The sequence below is a fragment of the Salminus brasiliensis genome, chromosome 11 (genome assembly GCF_030463535.1).
Source record: "Salminus brasiliensis chromosome 11, fSalBra1.hap2, whole genome shotgun sequence".
NCBI lineage: Eukaryota > Metazoa > Chordata > Actinopteri > Characiformes > Bryconidae > Salminus > Salminus brasiliensis.
The window spans coordinates 5,150,811-5,175,939 of record NC_132888.1 but is presented as its reverse complement, the minus strand read 5'-3'; the positions used below and the strand labels follow the sequence as shown (position 1 = coordinate 5,175,939).

Genomic DNA, 25,129 nt, shown 5'->3' with positions numbered 1-25,129 from the left:
TACAAGCCTGCCTGTGTACATAAATGGCATTGTGAATATTGATTAACTATTATAAACTAATTAGTAGATTTGGAGACAATCTAACACTTTAATTTAATGACAGTCTCCAAAACACTCACCAGTAGAGATGCCAGTAGAGATGAAGAAAGTATGTGTATTACCAAAACCGGCCTCAAGAGGGTGCCAGTCATCTGAGCCAGGTGAAGTAGAAAGGTAAGCAGTTGTGTTTGTTTGTTTTTTGTTGTTTTGTTTTTTTTCAGATGAACCAGGACACTTTTTTTTTGGCTGGTGGCAGTTATAATGCTTTAATTAATTAACTGTACAAGTCATAGCTCAAAATAGCTCATGTATAAAAATATGGTATGTAAGTTACTACCATTTTACATCATTAGGTCACTGTTACAAAAAGCAATAAGAGCATGAGAACAAATCCTACATGCTGTGATAAACTCACAAATTGAGATGGTCTGAGAGGCATGCAATATCAGATAAAATGGGGACTTTTATATAAAATATAATAATATAAAACAATATAAAAAAAGAGAACGATGGGGAAGGATGGTTGGATGAGCTCACTACTTTGACCTGCTCATGCATACGGCATTGTAAATGGCATGCTACTTATACTTATTATGCCAGCTACTGTGGCTGTAGCATGCAAGCTTGTGAGGAAAACACTGATGATTATTTAAAGACTGATATCTTTACACATAATATCATGTAAAAAATAATATAATAAAATATCTTTAAAAAATAACTTATTTGATGGATATTCTGGTTTTGGATATTTGGTTTTAAAAGCAGGCTTGGCTTGTTTAGCAGAGCTGGATGTTAAGTGTGGCAGGTATAGAGGTAGGTGCTGCTCAGGCTCCAGTTTGGGGGGAAGTCCTGGCTGGAGTGGCCCTTCAGGTGCTTCTGCATGGTAGCCAAGCTGCTGCAAAACTCCAAGCACAGGGTGCATTGGTAGGGCGTGGCCCCGCCGTGTGTGCGCAGATGTTTGATCATAGCTGAATAGTCGCGTGAACGCTGACCACAGAGTCGGCACTCAAAGGGTTTTTCACCTGGAGAGAGAGAAAAGAAGAGAAATGCTATCTAGATAAAAATGACATGTACAAGGAGATTCTCTACAACCTTAAAAATGGTTTATTTCAGGGTTGTTTAGTAAAGGCAACAGTGTATTGTGTTTGTTAGCAGTGTTAACTCTGAAGAAAGAGTCAATATATGGCTGGATTTTAAATGGCAGACCATGAACCAATCTTTACCATTCTTTTAAACCATTAAAACCGATGCACACACAGAAAACAGTCAACGGTGCTACCCGGGTTGGGCAGTACCGCAAAACATGGGCAGTGTTACGGTAAATGCTGTTACAAGTGAGCAATTAGATAACAGGTACATTTTAAAAATGGGGTGATTACTTGCAGGCATTACATTGCTGTCTAAAAAGGGTCACTCATTTTACTAGGTTTCTAATTGAGTAAATAAGTATGTGTTCATTGTGACTTTTAATTTTTTTAATAATTTAATTTGTAATGACTCACAAGAAGCTAGTTAAGGTGTCGCTTAACTATGGCATTGCTAAAATAACACTTTGTAGTACCTTTAATTTTAGGATTGCATCAAAAGATTCCAGCTGACCACATGAGTATGAAGATAAAAATTGCCACTGAAAATCAAGTTTTCAACAAAGCAAAGGGAATTTTAGTTATAAACTAACTATAGCAATATGCATATCCTAGTTCAAAATGTTTGGCAGTGATAACCAGAGCTGTGGATGATTCCAAAATGACTGTGAAAGCTGTAGAGTACTGAATATGATATGATACTACTGGAAATAAAATTACAATAATAAATACATTGTAATTAAATTGACAGCTTTCATAACTACCTTGTATTTCAGAAAAGTTTGTTTTTCCCTTTCCTTTTAACATTTGGTTGCATATTGGGGGAAAAAATCTAGTCCTCTAGTCCGTCATCAGTGCCCACAGGACACTGTCCACAGGATGCTGTTGGATTTCTGGTTGGTGGACTATTCTCTGTGCAGAAGTGATTCTGAAGTTTTTAAGCACTCCAGCAGCATTGCTGTCTGATTCACTCGCACCACTGATGCAACACACACTTCTAACACACTCCCCACCACTATGTCAGTCAGTGTCACTGCAGTGCTGAGGATGACTCATCACCCAAAAAATATATGCACTTTGGTGGTCAGTTCTGTGGGGTCCTGAGCATTGAAGAACAGGGTGAAAGAAGGCTAACTAACAAAGTATGTAGAAAACAATTGTATCTGCTCCCATATGGTAAAAGTGGAGCAGATAAAATGGACCAAATGGACTCACTGCCCCTAACACACAGGTGTGTGTGTGTGTGTGTGTGTGTTCACTACCAGATGGGTTAAATGTGGAGGACACATTTCGAGGTACAGTGTACACTGTACAGTGACAAATACATGCACCTTTTATATGTGTTCAGAAAAGCCTGAACCTTATTTTATGTTAATCCTTGCTTAATATATAGTCAAAATATACTGTAGAAAGTGCCTCAACTGAGGTTCAACAACAACAACAAAAAAGAATAATGTGGCAACAAGCAATTCAACTGGTTTATTCAACTCAAATAAATAATTTGAATGAATCCTTCTCTGATGAAAGAATCAAAGTGTTGAGTTAAGTTGAATAAACCCAGTTTAACTGCTTGTTATCACATACATTTTGTTTAGTTGAATAGATGACACACTTTTTACAGTGTAGGTTTTAATATTTTTAATATATTTTAAAGGTCTTGATTTAAAATAATGACTAAACTGCTGTGGATTCACGGCTCACAGAGCTTGAAAGAGTAATTTTCAAGTAAGTAAAATAACCACACAGGTGTGATGAGACAGGATTTACTGCTTTCTTCCTGTATGCATGGTGCACACACGGCTAATCAGCATTTGGATCTTCTCAACTGCACAGTGAAAGAGTGAAACAGTGAAACTGCGCAGAACCTACACATCATTACATACATCAGAATGACTGGGACAGTCTAAAGACTGTCTGGCACCGTGTGTGTTCACATCAGTGTGCAATATTCTGAAAGCAGTTAATGTGTTTTGCAGGGAATATAGTTTTAACATGCAGCCCTTCTCAAGTCAACTGCGAGGCCAAGGACTTTCAGACAGAACAGTTGCCTGCTTTTACCAAACATGTCTTTGAAGGCAGACTGTACGGTTACACATTCACCGCCACTGCCAAACGCTTGACATTACTTATTACATTAATGAACTGAACATCAAACAACATGGTGATTGGTTGCGGCAAATGTGAGCTAGGGCTCCCTGTTGTGAAACTGAAAGGCTAAACACATGGCTTATTCTAGAATCCGGCGTTCATCTTTATTAAATCGGCTTTGAAAGATGAATTTATATTAAATGGTCACTGTTAATAATGAGGTATGATTTAGTCACAAATTATAGACAAAATATTAACTAAATGACTACTTTATAGCCACACATTATTTACTGTCATTGGTTCCTGATTCAGACATTCAACTTATTTATTTTACTATTTTTTTACTAATTAACCTAAAATAATCTATTTTTTTTATGCTTATTCTACCAGGAGTTACAAAGTCAATTGCATGGAAAATCTATTTTTCTGTAGAATATGTCATTTCAATAATTAAAAATATCTTTTATGTATGTGTGGGATGTGTTCAAGGCAATGTGATATGTCAAACATCTTCTCTCATTATTATGCATTAAATGTTAAGGCTACACCAACAGTATCTTAATTATCTTAATTAATCCATGAAATTCAGTTTTTAGACATGGCATGTGGAATCTAGTTTAAGGTTGGCACCTAGAGTTAAGGCACACAATAGTGGAAAATGTCTCTCCACTCTGTTAATGGTTTAAATGGTTTAAACAGTTTAACGATAACAGAATTGAACATGAGTCAAATCTTTCCATACCCGCAATTCTATTAAATATTTTTCTAAATCTAAATTTAACACTAAAACTAACTCTAAAACTGCATATTGAAGCTTTAGCATGAACCAAAATGATGAAACTCAGCCACAGGTCAACCTGAAACTAACAAATACCGAGCCCCAAAAGGTGCCATAAGCCCTGTGGTCTGCACTCAGATGATGTCAGTGACATTCGCACCTATAGTGCAGGGGTTCTCGAAAGTGCTAGGTTTAAAAATTGTTCAAGGGGGCAGACTGATATATATTTATTGGAATGAAAATAATTATGTCACTTATTATTATTATTATTATTATTAGTAGTAGTAGTAGTAGCGGTAGTAGTATTATGATTATTGTTATACAACAATTATAAATGTGTCCTAGAATACCTAAAAGGTATTTGGCTCGGGTTTCTCTTCATATATCGGGTTTCTCTTCATATATATATATATATATATATATATAAGGTGAACACCTCCCACTGTAAACCTCAAAACATACAACTGAACTGTACCAAACCGGACTGAACAGCTATTTTGCACTCTGCCTATTTGCACTATGTCTATTTGCACACTGTACAGATGTTCTTTTCTGTAAATATCAGCTCTTTACTTTCTGTAAATATCAGCTCTTTATTACCTTTAGTACTTTTTGCTTTTTTAATTTATCCCCTACCCTATTTATTGTTTAGTGTCATTTTCCTTTAGTTTAATACTGTAAATAATCTGTATTCTGTGTTTTTTGTTACTTGTCATACGTGTTGCTCTCACCAAGACCAATTCCTTGTATGTGTAACATACTTGGTGAAATAAAGAGATTCTGATTCTGATTCTGATTTGAGGACACTAATCTTTGAATAATCAAACATGTTGTTATTAAAAGGGAATTAAGGAAATTAAGAATTATAAAAGGGAATTAAGGCTGCTGCTGTTAAGTCTGATTTATAGTGGTTCTTGCCAAAGGGCTTATTAAGGGTGGATAAAGGACACTTGTGAACACCTTTTACATCTGCAGATTGAGAAATAAGACAACAGCCTTATGGTCCTCAGGGACATGAGGACTACAGGACCGCGAGTGTGCTTTTTGGGGCTAGGCTTAGGTAGGCTCTAAAGAACTCATGGTGAGGCTTTAAAAACTTGTTTAAAAATGTCTTTCAGTCGAGGGTTTTGCGGGGAGAGTAAACTGCTTTACACTGCTGAACTAAACTAAACTAAACCAAAAACAGGACTAAAATGTGAGGTGCAGGAGTGCTTCAGGACCAGGCCTGAGAAACAGTGGTGCAGACTAATCCTGAGGAGCTCACTAAAAGGATAATTTCATTTAATTTGATTTTAAAAGCCAGAACCAACTGTTGTGCACTGTACCTGTGTGTACTCTGAGATGTGTGTCCAGCTGGTGTTTCAGGCTGAATCTCTTGCTGCAATGTTTGCACTGATAGGGTTTCTCACCACCTAGACCTCTTCTGAGTGATCGCAGCGATCTCTTCTCCCTCATACCTCTCCTGCAGAACTTACACCCATGATATTCCTCTGAACCTAGTAATGATAGAGAAAGAGATACAGAGAGCGAGAATAGTAAACATGCAGTTCTAGGTTCGTCTGTTCAATCATCACAGAATTAATGGATTAAGACCTTAAGCATTAACAAGGAAAAGTTAATCACATCGACTTATTTATGCTTCATCCACAAACAATACAGTATATTCTTTCATAGTTAATGTTGCCAGGTTAGACTAGCTTTACATAATTTAGAAAAAAATCCTAAACATCCAAATAGGAAAAATATGTGAATTATTTATATTAGATTACTCCCATGTTTGTTAATTATAGTCATTATATTAAGTCATTATATTATAGATAGATAGATACATACATATATACATTATAGATAGATAGATAGATAGATAGATAGTGCAGACTGCATCAGTGCATATTACTACTGCTTGTAATAACACCTTAAGGCTGCTTAAAGGGTTAAACTTGTATAAGCCAATGGCAACAGACTAAACTTAATATAAACAAAATGAGCTGATTTTAATCAAATATCCCATTTGAATGTAGAAAGTGACTATTTAACTATTTAAACTGTAAACTATTTAACTAACTCAATACAACTGACACACTTCACTTTTACGAAAATAGTTCTTTATGAAGCCAAAAATGCTTCTTCTACAGCATCGTTCATAAAACCCTCTTTTGAAGTGTGGACCAGGCTCACTGTGGGGTGAGGCAAAGGAGGGATAACTCAAGAAATGTGGGCTGGAGTTCTGGGCAGCTAAGCTTTGCTAAGCAAAGGAAGAGAATTTTCATTAAGAGAAGGAGTGATTTTTGATAATTAATAACTAAAGCTATAAGTAAATAAATTACAAATAACATAAATTAATTATTTTAATTGAATTAAATTTCAATGTGACTCAATAAATGTAACACTGATAACTGTTAGATGTCATATAGAGCTTTTAGAACTTCAATGACATCTAACAGTTATTAATGTTACATGTATTGAGTCATTCTTCTTTAACTACATAAATAACTGTAAAATATATAAAGTGTCAGGTTGTGACATTTAGGTAAAGCATTAGGCTGACCTCATATACACACTTACACACAAGAGCTACCTATTACAGATGCATCTGACATGTGGGCAGTCGACCTGTGTGCTCAGTGAAACGGTTATCTCCACTTCAAAGCAACGTAAAGTTTTCAGAAAATTAAAGGTGTCAACAAAGGACAAGGTAAGCAGTAGACCTGGCCAGTCTATGTGTGAAAATGTGCATCACACAAACATTGACACGGCCTATTTCCGTCTTTGGCTCAAGGTCAGAGCTCAAGCGAGATAACAAAGAAGAAAAGGGGCTTATTTTTTTATATTATGAACTATTGACCTGTCCATGCTCCACTCTCAAATGTGTTGTTGAAGCTACTTTTTGTTTTAGGACTTTATAAATTTATCTGATTTGGTTCTTTAACCCTTTAACACATCCAGACTTATTACACATTAAGGTGTATTACGCAGTAACTACAGAGACTGTACAAACTGGTGGGGCTGTTCTCTGGTAATAGAAGCTTGTAATAACACTTTTGGCCCATTGGTGGCCCATAGGGTATTTAAGGGGTTAATTTAGTTAGATTATTTATTTACCGGATTTACTCCTTTGATTTACTCTGCTACCCTGGTGTGAAACCTGATAGTTACCTGTAGTAATTTTCCAGTCACTGCTACTTGAAATGACATTAGCTTAATATAAAAGTCACAGATGACCCAAGGATAATACACACACATTGGTTAGATAGATAGATAGATAGATAGATAGATAGATAGATAGATACTTAGAACTTACATAGAACTTAATATAAACATAAGCTGATTTTAAACGAAGATCCCATTTGAATGTAGAAAGTGATCAAACTATTTAACTAACTCAGTACAGCTGAGTCACGTGTTGGATGTATCATTTCTGTTTTCTCACATAGCTCAAGTAATCTACAGAAATACACAGCTAACACCATCAGCTCACACAGTGAGAGTGTGTGCTGTTTCAGGATTTTGGCCCAACATCCATACTCATGTATATTGATATGCCAACTTCTGTAACAGCTACACTGTCTAAAAACTGTCTACAAATGTTTGTGGACACCCCTTGTCGTGAATGCATTCAGCTACTTTCAGTTTCACCCATTCCTGACAAAGATGTGCAAATGCACACACACATACTGCCAATAGAGTAGGACCTTCATGCCGCCTAAAGGGGTATAAAGCCCCCCCCAGCTGTGAGCTGTGGAGCAGTGGAAAAACTGTGTTTTCTGGAATAATGGATGGTTCTCCAGTACTTTCCAGTAATTTTGGGATCAGGTGGGGTAGGGTGGTGATCATCCAACATCCTGACCTCACTCATCACTGAATGTAATCAAAACCTTCAGCAATGTGCCTTCAAAATCTAGCAGAAAGCCTTTATCCCTGGACAGTTGAGACAATTATTCCAATAAGAGCAGGATCAACTCTTTTTTTAATAAATGAGCAGTTGTCTCAATACTTGTGCCTTGTATGGCAGTTAGGCAGTCACTCCATCCGTCCATTGATCCATACCATTGCATACAGTCCTATTAAATGCATTAAATAATTCTGTCATGCTTTCATTACAAACTGAGAGTAAAACAAAAAAAAGTTCATATCATCTAATAACTTTAGCCTGTTTTCGTGCGCAGAAGATAAGCAGGTCACTGTGGTCAGTAAACCAACAGACACCATTGACACTAATTTTCATGCTAAACTGACCTATTTCTCTTCACAGGCAGTGGTTGGCTGGTCTATTTATGTATCTATTTATTTGGCTAGGCCATCAGTGTGCCTGTAAATACAGTAGATCACTCATTATAGCAGCTGTATGAGACGTCCCTCAGCTTCAGCATGAGTGAGCGCAAGCTCCATTTGCGTTCCACCTAAATGTCCAAGTCTAGGAAAGAGCGGCGGCAATGCAATCCTATTTAAAACCTGTTTTTACATGATCGTTCCTGTCTTTTCACACATACCCAATTGCAAATGGTGTGTAAAAAGTGGATAGGAGGGTGAGATGTAAAAGAAAAAAAAAACTTAAGGCCAAGGGTGTCATCCCAACGTTGCCATCATGCTGCGAAGGGGCCCATTTTTAGATAAGAACATCCTGTGGCAACTTTCAACATGCAACCTGCTGTACTGCTCTTCGTGTACACACACACACACACACACACACACACCACATCCTCTCTCATACAGCTGAAAAGATGAAGAAGAAAAGCGTGGTTAACACTTTTGTCTTTGTTTAGACTGTTTGTGAGAACTAAGGACATATGGAAGTTTGTGTCGAGTTGTGCTGCTGCAAGAATGACATAAAGCTTTTGGTGGCCTGTCACCTATTTTTCAAACATACAACCTCTTGCACTCTCTCATTCTCTCTTTCTTTCTTGATTTTTTTTTTTTTTTGTTTTTTTTTTTTAACAGTGCCCCCATCACCCCAAACACTCACACACAGGATGCTGCACGGTGTAGCATAAAAACCTGCAATGACAGAGACTAATTGCTTCCCCAAGTTTCAGAGTGAAAAGAAAGTGAAAACTTAGTGCATTAAAAAAGTGTAACAGGGCTGTTTCAGATGCACTATGATCACTCCAACTCAAACACACGCAAAATGAAAGGTGACGTCTGCATGTTTTCAGTGTGCACTGTACAGCCAATCAGCATGCAGTGCAGAACGTACTGTACAGTTCCTTTTGCCAGTCAACCGCAGCAGTGCACCAATGTACCACAAGAGAGCCACAATGTTCCCTTTCTAACTATTTACATATCTATCTATCTATCTATCTATTTATCTATCTATCTATCTATCTATCTATCTATCTATCTATCTATCTGTCTATCTATCTATCTATCTATTTATCTATCTATCTATCTATCTATCTATCTATCTATGTACACTATTAGGACAAAAGTATTGGGACACAGCTCACAATCGTTGAATTCTGCAGTCTGCACTCAGCCTTTCTTACACACATTAGTGAAAGAACAAAAGGGTCTAAAGCGCTCACTGAACTCCAGCGTGGTTCTGTATGTACCAATGCAACAACAACAAATCAGCTGGTGAAATTTCTTCCCTCCTAGATCCTTCTCCATCAGCTGTGAGCGGTGTTATTAAAAAATGAGGGGTTTAAAAACCACAGCAACTCCGCCACCAATTCTCAGACCACGTAAAAAGTTACAGTGGGGTCATCGAGTGATGAGGTTCATACTGCATAAAAGTCATCAACGCTCTGCCGACTCAATGACTGAGTTCCAAACCTTCTCTGACATTAGTTAACATTAGGACAACAACTGTGCACTGGGAGCTTCATTGCATGGGTTTCCATGGCTGAGTAGCTGCATGCAAATCTTACATCACCAGGCACAATAGCAAGCATAGTTCCAGTGAAGGGAAGGCTTAATGGTTCAGTATAGCAGTATAAACATGGTGGAGGCACTGTTATTGGGTCACTGGTAGAAGATGCAGGATGAATTCTGAAGTGTACAGAGAAATACTGTCTGTTTAACATCTGTGATAGGATGATGCTTTACAGTGCAGGTAAAAGCTACCCATGGTCTTGTTAAAGCAATGCAATTGAATGTTCTCAAATGGCAGAGTCATATTCCCTGACCTCAATCCAAATGAGCAGCTTTTCACTTACTGAAGACAGTAAAGGCAACAAACATGCAACAACTAAAGATGACTGCAATAAAGGCCTGGTAAAGTCATCTCAAAGGAAGAGAAAACCCAGCATTTGATGATGTACTTGGGTTCCAGACTTCAGCCAGTCGTTGACTACAAAGGATTTGCTTTCGAATATTAAAAATAATTACTCTAAGTAAATAGCTATGAAATATCTACTTACTTCTGAGCCTATGTATAAAAATGGTGGTAATTTCTGATTGGTTAATGCAATACTGAAATAAGCTGGAGGTCGTTACTTTAATCACATTGTTATGAAGATTGCTTCCCTTGAATTCCACTGAGGTGGTGTAGAAAAAATATAGAAATGTGTCACTGTGAAAATAAGTATGGATCTGACCGCATGTGTGTGTGTGTTTGCAAGCATGTGTGTGTGTGTAATTTACCTGAGGGTGCCGACCTGGATGTCTGTCTCCATGCGTTTTCTACAGCTGGCTTGCTGCAGTGTCTACAAAGTATCTCTTTTTCTGACTGAACGTTTGGTTTCCTGTGGAAACAACAGAATAAGAGAAAAACCTAAATGTGGCATTTGACAAACCTCTTCCCTCTGCATTTCCCTCTGCAAGAACCCTTTTCAATTGACTGAGGCTTGTTTTCTTAAGCCTCTCAAATTGAGGCAAGAGTGTCTCTCAGAGCTAATGTAGAAAAAGTGTAGTTCACTGGACACTAACTCATGCTTTACAGACATTTGGACTAAAATAGTTGGACATCTAAAAAACACTCTAAAATACATGATACGTTTCAGTAAAGGCTTATTAGTGACAGCATAGGCCACCGGATAAGAGTTGTCTAATCAGGTGCAGGTGGTTTGCGTTGCTGCTCTCAGAGACACTTTGGCTTTGTAAACGAATATGACTGACCACAGCTAATTCTGACCAGTGTGAGAACAGAGAGGAGTCCACTCTCACACGAACATTTAGAAATGAAGTCGCTCAAATCTGAGTTTGGAGGATGATAAAGGTTGCGAGCGATGTTCCGTGAACAATGATCACCATTTCGAAAGCACTGTTTTGCACCGTTAGGATCTGATGCCTGTTTTTGATAACACATGCACAACAGTTACCACACCGTTACGTGACTAAAATGATAAAACATGCGGTTCTGCATACATTTTGTTATTAAGAGCATTTAACTGAAGAACTTCAGAAAACAATGAGCAGCTTTCACTCCACCAAGCTGCCAGAAGAACCACTTACCACACAACTGGGACCAAAAATACAAAAGAAACAAAGAAAATTAGTGTAATTAGTGATGATTATACAGAATATCGTCGCTGACATGCAAAAAACATGCATCTTCGGTTGTGCTGCAATTTACTTTTTTATATAATGTATATTGTGAATCTAGCTGTTGTTCTTTACATTGTGTCAAAATCAAGTCATGATCAATGAACCAATAGAAAATCTCCAACATATGAGATTTTATATATACACTGACTTCCATTGGAAGCTAAGAAGATTTTGGAGATATAAGATTTATACTTTTACACCACTGGAACAAGTGAAGTCATAATGGACTGGTCAGCAGTGAGAGTACAGCATTAGAATTAGTGAAACGTCCACCAGCTAAAAAAGACCAAACGAATATCCAAACAACACTAAGAGAAGCTTTAGACATCCATAACTATTCTATTTATCTGGTGCCTTGACCCGGATGTTTCTTTTCACACATATTCACACACACACACACACACACACACACACACATACACACACACACACACACACACACACACACACACTCACACACATTATTTATATATATAAAAGGCAAGTGTTATAAATAGCTATAGTTTAGTATGTATATATAAATAGCCATAGTTTCTCTCTTTCTCGCTTCTTATCTTCTCCTTTTGTAGTCTTTGAATGTTTGTTCTTATATTTTCACCTCATTGTGAAATAAATGTGTAGTATTTTATATCATCTCTCTACTCAACCACCCCAGTTACTAAAAAAAATAATTAATTGGTCCTCCAAAGAGGGGTACATTTTGGCTGGCAAAAAAACCCCACATTTTAGAGCCATTACACAGCAGTACACTGGTTTTTAACCTCTGTATTCAGCCCATCCATGGCAGTGAACTACTGAATTGGGGTGAGCAACCACCTCAGCCCACAATCAAGGTTAAGTGCCTTAACCTTTGGTCCTTCACTCCCTCCACCCCCACTTTCTACCGGTTCAGGGGAACGAACCAGTGAGCTTCTGGTCCCAAGCTCAACCTTTAGGCCAATATTTTCCACCAGCAATAAAACAGTTTATAGTAAAATAGCAGTTAGAAAAGTAGAAAAAACAAAAAAAAACAATGGTTGGCTGATTCCACATGTCTCATACGAAGCAAATGCAAGCCTTCACCCTCCACGTGCTGGTAGAATCATGGGAAGAGGAGTCTATAACTTGAGTGGGTGGGAATTGGAAATGACTAGTTTAGGATAAAATCTAATTCCTATCTTCACCTTTAAGAAAACAAAACTTCAAGAGACGTCAAGAGACTGTCCTGTACTGTGTGGTTGGGGTAGTGTAGTAGATAACACCAGCACCAGCTTCTCTGTGGCAGACAACATTCAATTGCCTTATGCAAGACTCTACCTGTGTTACATGACAGAAATATAAGTCACTGTACTATTTTTTGGGTCAGAACATCTCCAAAATGTCTGGCTGTTCTTGTGGGGTGTTCCCAGTATGCATCAGTGGTCAGTCCCTACCCAAAGTGTTCCAAGAAAGGACAACTGGTAAACCGGCAGCAGGGTCATGGGCACATAAAACTCACTAATGGAATCCATGGAAGTCTCACCTTACAACCTATAGGACTTAAAGAATCTGCTGATAGCATATTGGTACCAGAAACCACAAGACACCTTCAGAGGTCTGCCTCGATTGGTCAGTTTTCTTGTGCTGCCATCTACTCAATCTTACTACTAAGTTATCTCGCTGCCGTCCAGTGAAAAATATGTATCTCCATTTTTGGACCCTGTAGCTGCCCTGTACCCTGTGTGAATAATTTAATCAATAGACATGCTTAAAAATGACTTTCCATTGAAAGTTAAGATGAATTATTCTTACTCCTGTAAAGTTGCTGTTTTGGAGATACATGTTTTTCTTTGGATGGCAACGATATATACTTAATTTCAGTCAATGTAAAAAGATTTCATTATGTAATTTTGAAGCATTTTGATTGTTCCTGAAATTTTGACACAATGTGAAAAACAACAGCCAGAATTACATTACGTAAGAGAAAAATAGCGAAAATGAGTTACAAGGTTTGTGCAGGACAGCAATGATGTTTTCTAATGACCACCTCCTTCACATTTACATTTATAGTTATGGCATTTTGAATTGGCTTTGTTGCTCACTCAGGAAATATCCCTACCTAGTGTGAATAAGATAGTATCCTAAAGTCAGTTATACACTACACTTTGCCTGAAAGTCAAAAAATCTAAGGAAGCCATGAAGGTTTAGATTGACCTAGACAGTCACAAATATGATAAATCTGAACTGAAAATGAAAAACATCCAATAAATGTTCACAAAATCTAATTTTCCTGCCTTTTAAGAGCTGCATTCATTTCTTCAGGGCACGTTTACATACGTAGGCCACATGCACATGCACGACCCATCACACAACCACTCCAAAAAAGATCACGAGGAGACTGCAGAATGAGCTCAAATTGGGGGGGGGAAATCACTTACAAGGGATCTTACATCACCTCTTTTTGTGGGTCTTAAAAAGAAAAAAGGCATGAAGGTGGGGAGGGGGAGCATTTGAAGGTGCCTGTGTGCAAGTGTGTGTTTGTGTGTATTTGTGTGCGCGTGTGTGACAGGAAGCGAAGCAAGAAGGCGATGGTTTCCTCTGCCAAAATGAAGGTGGACACAGATTAACATCTACAGAAGGAGGGAGAAAAGATCTGCGGGTTTGATTCTTTCCTCCTCTTCCTCCCAAAATAGAACAGGAGGGCAGTCGTGCCCGGTTGCCATCTTACAGATTAAAGAGACTTCAGTGTGTCACAAGTAAAGTACATAGGCAGCGGTTACATTACATTAGGTAGCGGTGAACATTACAGGGAGTACAGCTGTGCAGGTAAATCGAGCATTAGCGAAAGTAGAAACATCTGAGGCAAATCGACTCCACATGCTAACCTACACAGACAGTTCAACTTGCAGAAGAAGTGCTGTTGTTGTTTTAACTGGCCTTAAGATGTCAGAAAGTGTCAGAAAATTGTTGCATGAATGGAGTGTGTGTGTGTGTAAGAAGCAGACAGTGGCTAAAAATGAGACTGAAACACCACCCATGGCTCTAATGGAGACAAAGAGAGACTTTCATGTTTGTTTTTTGAGTAATGAGGGAGAATGAAGGGGTCTCCCCTCCGTTTCTCCATCCAGATAGTATTAGCCCTTTTGCTCCATAACACTTCTCAGACAGGAACCGAGTAGGCTGTACAGTGCAAAAGGCTCACACGGACGTACAGTGCACCTGCGTATGTGAGGTTTCAGCATGGGTGGCTGATCAGCAGTGGTAATTTAAAATTTCTATTGCTAAAAAAATAGCAATAACCAAAAACAATGTATCAAATTCTTAATGATACACATGAATTAAAGCACAGAATTGATTGGTAACTCTGTGCACTTGTGATAAAACTGTGTGTGTGTAGGTGTGGAGAGGTGGTTAAGGAAAAAATGTATGTTGGAAAGTAAGACGTATATTAGTCAAGATGTTTATGCGCGGTGGATACAATAAGACTGATCTGTCACACACTGACGTTAAGATTCCCACTAATGTTAACCCTTCAGACTCGAAGGTTTAGTTGCGTTAACGGCAACTACTACTACACGCTACTGAGTAATTACTTTATGTAACATAACTACGGAAGGTGTACGCTATGCAGAAATTTGAAGCGTGGGCCCACATACAGAGCTTCAATTAATTAGAATGCATGATTTCAATTTCAATATAATAATTAGTAGCATTTCTGACATACATTATAATTTATGATATGCTATTAGTTACATATTACTCATTATTTTGCTTTATAGATGTTCAAAAGAGTAGCAACATTTCAACATCGCTTTAGAGTTATATTAAGAAAACCTCAACACAACTTCAATTTCCAATTATGTTTGGGTTCAACCTTTAATTTATTCAGACCCGGCATCCATTCCAATGGATATCACTTTTGCTAGTATCTTCCACATAATGCAGATTACTGAATGCCGGTAAGTCAATCAGAAAGTATTACTCAGTTATTACTCAGTTTAAGTTGCGCGGCTTATAGTATTATTGTAGTATACTTATTGTCTAAGCACATTATCTTCGTTTTAGATTTTTATTAGTTAGACATATTGCCAGATCTCATCACCTTGTAACTTCATTTTTGCTGTTTTTCACTTTTCGTCATAATATGAATCTGACAGCTGTACTTTACATTGTGTTCATCATTTCATGATGAGTGGACCAATAGAAATGCTTCAGAATGACTCATAATAAAATATTTTTACACTGACGTCCACTAGTTGCCGTTTTGGAGATACATGTTCTTTTGTGTGACATACATGTTTTTAACACACAAAATATATATATTTTTTATACTTTATATTTTCATATGTGTATAAATAGGTATGTTGAATATCCTTCAATTGAAAATACAATATTTAACTAATTTACCCTTTGGGCTTTAAATTCAATTAAGCATACTTTTAAATTTGTAAGCGTGAGTAAATAAAGTGTGGGCACACATTGAGTTTAAAGAGGTTTAAACAAGTGAATACATCACCAAACCTAAAACGCTTTGAACAAATAACTGCATGGAATATGGAATACGGTACAGTTTCTTTTTATTATTATTATATATATTTTTTTAACCTGATTAAAAGTACTGAAATATACTCCTAAATGTGCCACTCTAGTGATACTATTGGTACTCAGTCAAATACAACTTAGTATCTTTTCTGAGAGCAGTATACGTAAAGGTGCAGCACAGTGGCAGATTTTGAGGCATCAAAGCATTCTCATAATAGGCTAGCGAGGTGTTTTTAGCAGAGCAATAAGCCACTCTGGGCCTTGTGTTACGCTGATTTTACCACAGTAAAAGGGTGATACATGAAACAAAACAGAATGAAATCTACTCAGCCTCCAGTGGCTAACAGTTATAAACTGGCCACAAAATACAATGTGATAAAATACACCAGTGCAATGGAATTAAATAAATATTAAATACTTGCAGTCCATAATTCTATTTATTAATAATAATCTGTAAAAACAGTTCTTTCACTAAATTATGCTGTTCACATTAACAGTAGGCTTTTGTACAGTACAATACTTGGATATATGTATGAATACACTGAATATTTAGTATTATTTTTTTATGATCACATTTTTTTCAAGTTATTTTAAGAATTAAAATATGAAGGTATCTGTTTGTATGAATCCATTGCTCCCTGTGCAGGTATACTCTATAATCTTGTGTGGTGTTCACACTGAATTATATTCTGTTTAATAGGAAATTCATATTTTCCATTTTTTCATTGTTGCTGTTACCGACTATTACCGTCTAAATGGAGCTTTGCAGGAGGCGAGAAACCTATGATTAATTTTTAGCATACAGCAATGAAGGGAATGTGATTCTAAGTCATTTTAGACCATGTGGCAAAAAAGGGAAATGGTAGAATTAGTGCATTTGACATTAACTGTTACCTTACCTTTCTCTGTCCTGTTCACCTCCTGCCAGTGTTGTACTGATAGGACCGTTCTTCCCCTTGAGGCTTGGCACAACTGGACTATCCAGGGTCAGAGGTCTAGGGCGGAGCAGATGATTGTAGGGATGGACCAGGGCAGAGTAGCCCAGCAGGGAGGAGGGCACCTGGGGCTGGACAGAGCGGTGAAGGAAGGGGTACATGGGCGTGGGGTAGGAACATGCCACCATATGCTGGGAGGCTCGAAATGTGTGGACCGCCATGAGGTCTCTATAGCTCAGGACCATCCGGCGGGAGGGGTTTAGAGGTGGCCAGTGGAGTGTGGGGGTTGGAGCTGGCGACGTGGACAAACTGGAAACAATGACTTCTCTGGAAGTTGCAGTAGATGGAACACCCATGGACAAGGGGGGCTTCAGTGGGGGGGGAGGTGATGGACTTGAGACATGCCCTGACCTTTCTGGTTCAGAGTGTGTCACAGGTGGAGAATCTAAAGAAGAACTGAGAGGGGACGCCTCATCAGAAGAGGGGATTTTCTTGCATGCATTTGAATCACAATGCCCTACACTGACATCAGGGGACAGCCTCTGCTTTGGGTCTGCATCTTTAACCCCCTCCAGGACCCTCATCTGCGCCTGACACTGCTCCACAAGTGACTGGACCTCCAGATGCTGAGCTCCCCTCAGAAGATCTGGAAGATCCCCTTTAGGGACCTCCACCCACTCACTGTACACAAAGTCCAGGATTTGCTTAAGAGTGTGTGGAGGAACGCTACCTACACTGCAGCGATAGCCTGCACCTGGATTCTGGCTGGTTAGCTGGCGCTCAAGGTTCTTGCTGGCCCAGGCTAACACCAATGCATGAGCTTTGAAGATGTGACCGTCAACCGTGAGAACAGTGTCACAAAGGGTACCCTGCCGCAGAAACGCCTCAGTCTGGCGCAAAAAGGGCAAGTGGTGGGGGTTATAAATACGGATCATCTCAGCTTCTTCAGGAAAAAGAGAAACACGGAGAAAGGATGAGGAACAGTGGGGAAGGTGTTTAGGATAGATCGTGTGCTGGGAATCTCCATTCAACCTGATGAGAAGGAAAAGAGAGATAAGAGGAGCTACATCAGTAATTACAAAGCTTACTAAATGGGTCTTTGCTTTGATGTGCAAATACACAGACATTCCTTGTAGAGAAGAACTGTCATTATAATAGGACTTTCTGGAGCAGATGAATTTTAACCTATTGGCACCATGCTGTCTAATGCAAGGGGTAGGCTAGAGGGGTATAAAGCCCTCCAGCATTGAACTGTGGAACTGTGTTCTCTGCTGCTTCATCCAATACTTGGAGTTGGGGATGATTTGTGAGGTGGGGTGGTGATCATTACCCAACATACTGACCTCACAAACACTCTTGTCGTAGAATGCAATCAAATCCTCACAGCAATTTTGTAAAATTGTGTAGAAAGTCTTCTTCTCCAGACAATAGAGACAGTTACTTCAGCAATACTTAATACTTTTAATTTTGCAATTAGAAAATTGCTGTTATTTTTCTTGCATTTCTAGACAATTTCTTTGAAATTTAAGATTACAACTCCAGTGGCTTATTGACTACCACACAAAAAATGGCCAGTCAGACTACATGAAAACTCAATTGTAAAATTCAAGAAGTATGTCACTTATGCATTTACATGACTTAATAAATAATGGACTAAGTGACTGACCAGTACATACCATGACTTTGCTTTATTGTAACTAAAGTATAGTACAAATGTTAAGGTGCTTAATTGGTTATTTGAGCAATGATAGTCCCAGCAAGAACCATGTCTGTAATTATGATCTGGAGTGTTAAGACACTTTACATCAAATAAAGGTTCTTTGGACTTTACTGTAGCTACAAATGTTTAAAGTTAAACCTCCTATGCATGTGAGATACACAATGTTAAAAAATTACATTAGACATTTATTTTCTGTATACATCACTGTTAATCTTCAACACTAATGCTAAGTAGATCATTGATGATTTCCTTTATCTTAGTTTTATATTGTAAAATATGCAACACCTCTTTCGAGAATACTTGTAGTAGAGTGGTCACCTTAATGACTTGTGTTTAGTAGAGTCCAAACTTAGAGGTATCTTTGAATTTTTACCTTATTTAAACTAGCTGAGTTTTTTCTTGGGTAAATAGTGAAGCTCTTTTGTAAGTCGCTCTGGAAAAGAGCATCTGCTAAATGCCTCAAATGTAAATGTAAATGTACAAATGGTGTGTGAAATTGTTATATAAAAAGCTTTACTAGGACAACTATCATAACATATTAAAGTTTATTCAAAGATAAACTCTAAATGGTTATTTTTAACTAATGTTAAAGAACTTAAAATCCTAACTAAAAGAATTGTGTTAACATACTGAGGCTACTTCAAACTAATTAGGCACAGGTGTAAAAGACAACTCTGTCTCTCGTACTTTCTTGATGCCACATCAATTTCTAGCTCTTCTTTGATTACATTGAGCTTTAATGATAAACTTTTTCCATAGCCGACAAAGTCAATACGCCTTTTATTGTCACCCACATCAATACTAACCAATTTACATACAATTACAATGATGGCATCATACACTAAAGCAGGTCAGGTCATGTTTTTGAAGTACTTGTAAAAGCAAAATGAGTGCCTTCAGTAGGCCTCTTTGAAATTCTATGTATAAATATACATATTTGTACGACCGGAGAAAATGAAGAAATAGGTGAGGTTATTGGTTTTGTATTCCAGACTGAAGACATTTGTCACTGCATGTATTGGTTTAATGTAGTTTAGTGATAACACCCAATCTACATGAAATTCCACAAACCCTACCCTTGGACTAGAGTTCAATTCCTAAACAGGGCAAGCTCTACACCAGTAATGGTTCTTGGACAAGATTCCTTACACATTCTCCTAACTGTGTAATATGATTAAAATGTAAGTAACTCTGGATAAGGATTGGAAGCATCTGAAAATTGGACATTTTTGTTACAAAAAAAGATACTCAACACCAAGATATGGGTGTAAAGTTTAAAGGTAAAATACTGAAGTCTAAAAGAAATAACAGCATAATAACAAAATTGGCTCAAAGTTACCTAAACAAATGTGTTTTTCAGAATTTTCCAGAAATGCTAATCCCAAATTATGCTAATCCTAAATTATATATATATATATATATATATATATATATATATATATATATATATATATATATATATATATATATATATATATATATATGATCATGATCACCTTATACATCATCTGGTGATCACGAAGGTACTTTAAATCTTTGAAGGTTTTTTTTGTTGTTTTTTTTTGTCTTTTTTTTATAGCTACATGTCTCTATTTTCAGATGATCAAATTTTAAACACATTGGTGAAATTCAACAGTTTTGAGCTTAGTGATAGGATTAAGACTAGGGCATGGTTTAGGACTATGTATACTGTAGTTTTGGTTGAAGTAAAATTTAAGGTTATGTTTAGGATTAAATTAATCACAGCAATTTAGGCAATGCCATTGCCAAAGAACCACTTTTGGTTTCATAAAGAACTGTGTTTGTAACAGAGATATGTGAGTGTGAAGAACCTTTACATTTGTAAAGAAACATCAAGCATCAAGTGAAGATTCTTTCTTCACACTGACATACTTCATTACAAACTTGCTTAGACCAGATTGGATCTTCTATGGCATTGTCTAAAGCATCTTTATTTGTAAGTCTACAATAAAAGTAAGTTATGTATCTGCAATGCATCAATCAAGGTGTTCTCTCCAATGTAATCTTCTGCTGTTAGTGATCCTAGAAGTTTGCAGCGAAAGGATTTGGAAAGACGCTTCTGAGATCGACGCGATATGGTGAATCTAGGTCATTAAGGCTAAAAATATCATAAGCAATACATTGTAGTCAGTGCATGTAGCTTATCTCCCTGTATGACTGTGAAAAAGCCATCCCACTCAATCCATCCCACTGAATCTCTCTTCACACGGGGCTGTTTTTGATGAGTTCGAAGACTAAATTTGATGTCATAGCAACTTAACCCTACATATTCTGCCAGTCAACATATTAGAAGACGCTCTGAAAGTCTGCTGTCCTTGTTTAAGGGCATCTCTTGCCCGTTTTACAAAGATTGTGACATGTGTCATCTGAATAAAGCAGACTGTAGGAGGAGTATGTCGGCTTGTCTAGCCATGTCAGCCGGAGAACAACTTTCGCATTTTGCATCATCTTTGAAATTTCGCTCTACAGTTTGAAGCTGAAGCCACAGACCTCCTTAGAATATGAAACTGTGACTAATGCCTGTACGCAGCTTCTCATAAGACAAAGCTCCAAGTTTGTTTGATCAACAACAACAGTATCAAAGTGATACAGTAGGTTGGTTAAGATATACATCTACTGTAGTAACAGTGATGTGGTGAGTGGTACATCGTTTGATTACGGGGCAATACGTCATAGAATTACGGAGAACTTGCTGCAGTGCCATATGCTCTACTTCTGGAACAGAAGCAAATTAGGGTAAGAGTTAAAGTTTAGACAGAAGCATCATAATGGTAAGAGCTGTGGTACGTACAAGCAGTAATTACTGCAGTGTGAATGAGTACTGCAGTTGTAGCGATACACATAGTATTACTACATTGGGTAAGTAATATTTACTTTATTTAGGTTATAAGGTTAAATAAATTAATTAATGTGGCATTTGAGGTTCTGAACACATGCTGTAGCCCTCTTGACACAGTATTTGGACAGTAACTCTCAGCTCGCCTGCGATTTGTACGATTGGTTGTCCGCCATGCTTTTCATATCACAATACCTTCAATGACATTCAGCGCCTATCTCAGTGAAAGCTGTTTTTTTGGGGGAAAGAATGTGTTAACAACTCCCAAACATGCGTGCAAGTGTACATTAATGATGCAATCACTCCCCCTCAGTTTGGTTGTGATGATGACAGATTGGGTGGAAAGTAGATGTGGTGAAGTGATAGAGGTCATTTTCCAAATTACTGGAATTGATAACCAAATGGACTTAACTCTTTGATCCCCACTGCTATAACTTATCAATTACTCATTTTTTGTATTGTTTCCCATGATAAGTCTTCTCACGTTTGGTCTTCAGCAAAGTTCAATAGCCTAAACTTGCACAAATATTGCAAGAAATGTATAGCAGTATATCGGAGTAGTGGCGTAGCTGCAATCTTGAGCTGCACAGAGAGCATAAAGTAAGTATAAATAATGTGTATTTCCCTCAGACCATTTTGTATATTCTTTTCTTAGCATAAAGGGAAGCATAAGCAACTTCTTCTATTCAATTGATGTATTTTTGTATACTCACTTTTAGAAGAAATTAAGACCATTATAAATTTTCATCACAGATGGTTTTGTTTCAGTTAAGCAACTTTAGTGCATTTGATATACTTAACTCAATTACAAGAAGTTTTGGCCATTTGCTTGCACTACTTGCAGAAGAAGATTTACCACAAATGTGAAATGTTCTAATGACTTCATGCGTGGTTACAGTTAGCTTTTGTGGACTGCTGTTCTTCTTAGCAACTCTTGTATGTGTGTGAATATTAATCACCAAAGCATCAAGTAAAGATTCTTCAGAACATCATCATTTACTCAATTTCTATCATCTGACATGTATTGCGTTTGCCTCATGCATCATTTCTATTAATTCATCCATGCACCAAAAGGGTAGATAGCAACCTAACTTAGCTTGCAACTTATAGAAAATATAGTAGTAGGTATAGTAGAACATTTATAACATGGATATGTCCTTTTTGGTTTATTTCATTTAGAAAGATCACATTTTCTTAACAAGCCTAAAGAGAAATATTTTAATTATGAAGCTACTTGTGGTGTGCTGTGGTGTGATGCATGAGACATAGATAGAAGGGTCAGCACAACTTTTTACTACTACTTTTGTAGTGGTACTACTACTACATGTACTTCCCTATTTGTGTAAAAGCAGAAATACACCTAGTAAAATAGGTTTTGACTAAAAGTACAAAAGTACTTGCTTGTGAATGTGATTTAGTAATAGTAAAAGTATGTTCAATTATTGTACATTTTGTGGAAAACAGTATAGATAAAAAAACTATATACTGGGCTTAATGAGAACTGTGTGAATGTAAACATAAAAAAACTAAACATGGTCACTCTTTCAGAACTTGTTTGTCAAATGAATATTTTATAAAAAGCTACTTTTATAATTTAACTTAAGTTGAATTGTATGTAGAATACATATCAGATTCAATTTACCCAAAAGCTTTCTTGGTATAAATAAATAAATACATAAATAATTTATATATATATATATATATATATATATATATATATATATATATATACTGTATTGTAAACCTGTTTGAATTGGGCTTGACAGACTCTCTTCTCTTCTCAATTCTCTTCCGAACGCAACTTCAGAACTTGTACAGGCGTAGGCAATATTTTCCGTGATGAACCAGCAAGTAAATTTTAAGTTGCAGAGAATTTCCAAAACAATTACTAATTTAACTTTCGTTTATCAATCGCTCTAGAAATTTGGTTTATCCTGAATGTTTTACTGTAGAAAACATTCATATAACTACGGAATATTAACTAAACTCCATACTATAATACTCCATACTTATGATTGCTGTCCTGCTCTTGGTTCCCTGGTTATTCTCTCTTTCTTGGATTTAGCATCTTGAAAGCTACTTCACAAGGAGGGAAGCCTGTCTATTTGTTGTGTGTCATGCAGAATGTTGTAACTGTGGAAAGCCAGATATCACAGTACTAATGGAAAGTAAGAGTAATGTTAAATATGCTGCAAAACACTGTATATTTACATATCTGAACAATCAACTCATATAATTTGTAATCATTCATAAGAAAAAAAGCTTGTCTTTGTATATGTGGGTTTGACAGGCTTGTGAACGAGGCAGAAACAAGGCCACTTTTGAAAGATCAAAACAAATATAAGGCTTGCTGTGAAATGTGTAATAATAATAATCTATGTTCTTCAATAAATACCTCGTATCTGCTGATGGAGGTGAAACTGAACCCTGAGAAATCCCATAGGGTGTTTCTATAGACTGCAGAAATTGTTTCTCACCACTTCTGGGGTTGAAAGAGATTAAACCGAAAAAAGAAAAGAAAAAATCAAAAATCAAAAACGATCATAATTATGCGTGGTTGACATTCTCGGCTCTATCTTGCAAAGGTGTGATAGTGATACTATGAGCAATATTCGATCATATGCATCCAAAATGTGCTGCTAGCGCTCATCTTCAGCTGCAATTAAAACCACTATGCCTGTAAATGCGTTGTTTGCTATTCCACAGGCCTTTGCTTAGTCAGCTCTAGCTCTTGGCTATGCACGCTAACTGTAACCATTAGTTTAAGAAACGGATTTGTGGTCAGTAAAGAGTTCCACAATGCAATCATCACAGTCGACTGACAAAGCGTAACAGTTAGCAGTTTGCGGAAAGGCTACTAAAGAAACGTAAAAGTATAAATATGCTCTATGCGATCATCCACTAGTCCCTACTGTTGAAAAGTTGAAACTCACCCGTGTATTTCCTAAAGTGTAGGCCGATAACAATCTGACCCCTATGCAAATAGGCGAATAGTCCATCATCAATCGACTGCAAATAGTTCTTACTAATCATTCATTACTGATCAGAACCATGCTCCTCACTACGCTGGTCTCCTGAACAGTGACTAACAATGTGTGCACCTGGCGTTCTCCTAAAAGGTCATTTGCAGGGCGCTATCGTGGAGACTTTACTGAAAAACAAAACTGCTGAAATGAGGTGCTCACTTTAAGTCCAGACAGAGAAAGAGAGATAAAGAGACAGGCCCATGAGTAAAAAGGGGAAAACCTCTGAGCAATGACACATCCTCTCCAGGCCTGCAAGCTAAGGCTCTAGTATGACAATCAATTTGACAGCTTGCTGCACGGAAGCTTTTGAAATCTATGATGTTTTTCAGTTAACAAGGAGGAGAAAGAGAAAGAGACAGAGACAGACAGAGTCAGAGAGAGATTGTGAGAGTCAGACAGAGACCTAAAAAGAGAGAGACAGTGAGAGAGAGAGAGAGAGAGAGAGAGAGAGAGAGAGAGAGAGAGAGAGAGAGAGAGAGAGCAAGAAAGAAAGAAAGAGAGAGAGAGATAGAGAGAAAGAGACTTACCAGTGCATTCGAGGTTCAGGCCATGTCCTAATGTGGGTGAGTGTACAGATACACACACACATACACTGTGGCTTTGCCCAGAAATGACA

General features: G+C 37.4%; 1 protein-coding gene across 3 annotated transcripts; it reads right to left on the bottom strand.

The window, feature by feature from the left end:
• Positions 1-280: 280 nt before the first annotated feature.
• Positions 281-25,129, bottom strand: zbtb32 (zinc finger and BTB domain containing 32). Of its 3 annotated transcripts, XM_072691102.1 has the most exons (6): positions 25,041-25,129; positions 23,883-23,969; positions 16,875-17,942; positions 10,573-10,673; positions 5,316-5,486; positions 281-1,061 (listed from the first exon to the last, which is right to left on the bottom strand). In XM_072691102.1, exons 3-6 carry the CDS (start codon positions 17,843-17,845, stop codon positions 832-834), a joined length of 1,473 nt encoding a protein of 490 aa, XP_072547203.1. In that variant the 5' UTR covers positions 17,846-17,942; positions 23,883-23,969; positions 25,041-25,129; the 3' UTR covers positions 281-831. The 3 variants fall into 3 exon arrangements, with proteins under 3 accessions (XP_072547203.1, XP_072547202.1, XP_072547204.1); XM_072691101.1 differs by lacking the exon at positions 23,883-23,969; XM_072691103.1 differs by lacking the exons at positions 23,883-23,969; positions 25,041-25,129 and adding an exon at positions 24,421-24,428.

Coding starts and splice junctions, on each gene's coding strand:
- zbtb32 (XM_072691101.1), bottom strand. CDS start 25,102: ATGTGTGTGTGTATCTGTACACTCACCCACATTAGGACATGGCCTGAA. Junction 17,943..25,040: donor CCTGAACCTCGAATGCACTG/GTAAGTCTCTTT, acceptor CCTTCTCATCAG/GTTGAATGGAGATTCCCAGC. Junction 1,062..5,315: donor ACATCTCAGAGTACACACAG/GTACAGTGCACA, acceptor CTCTCTCTCCAG/GTGAAAAACCCTTTGAGTGC.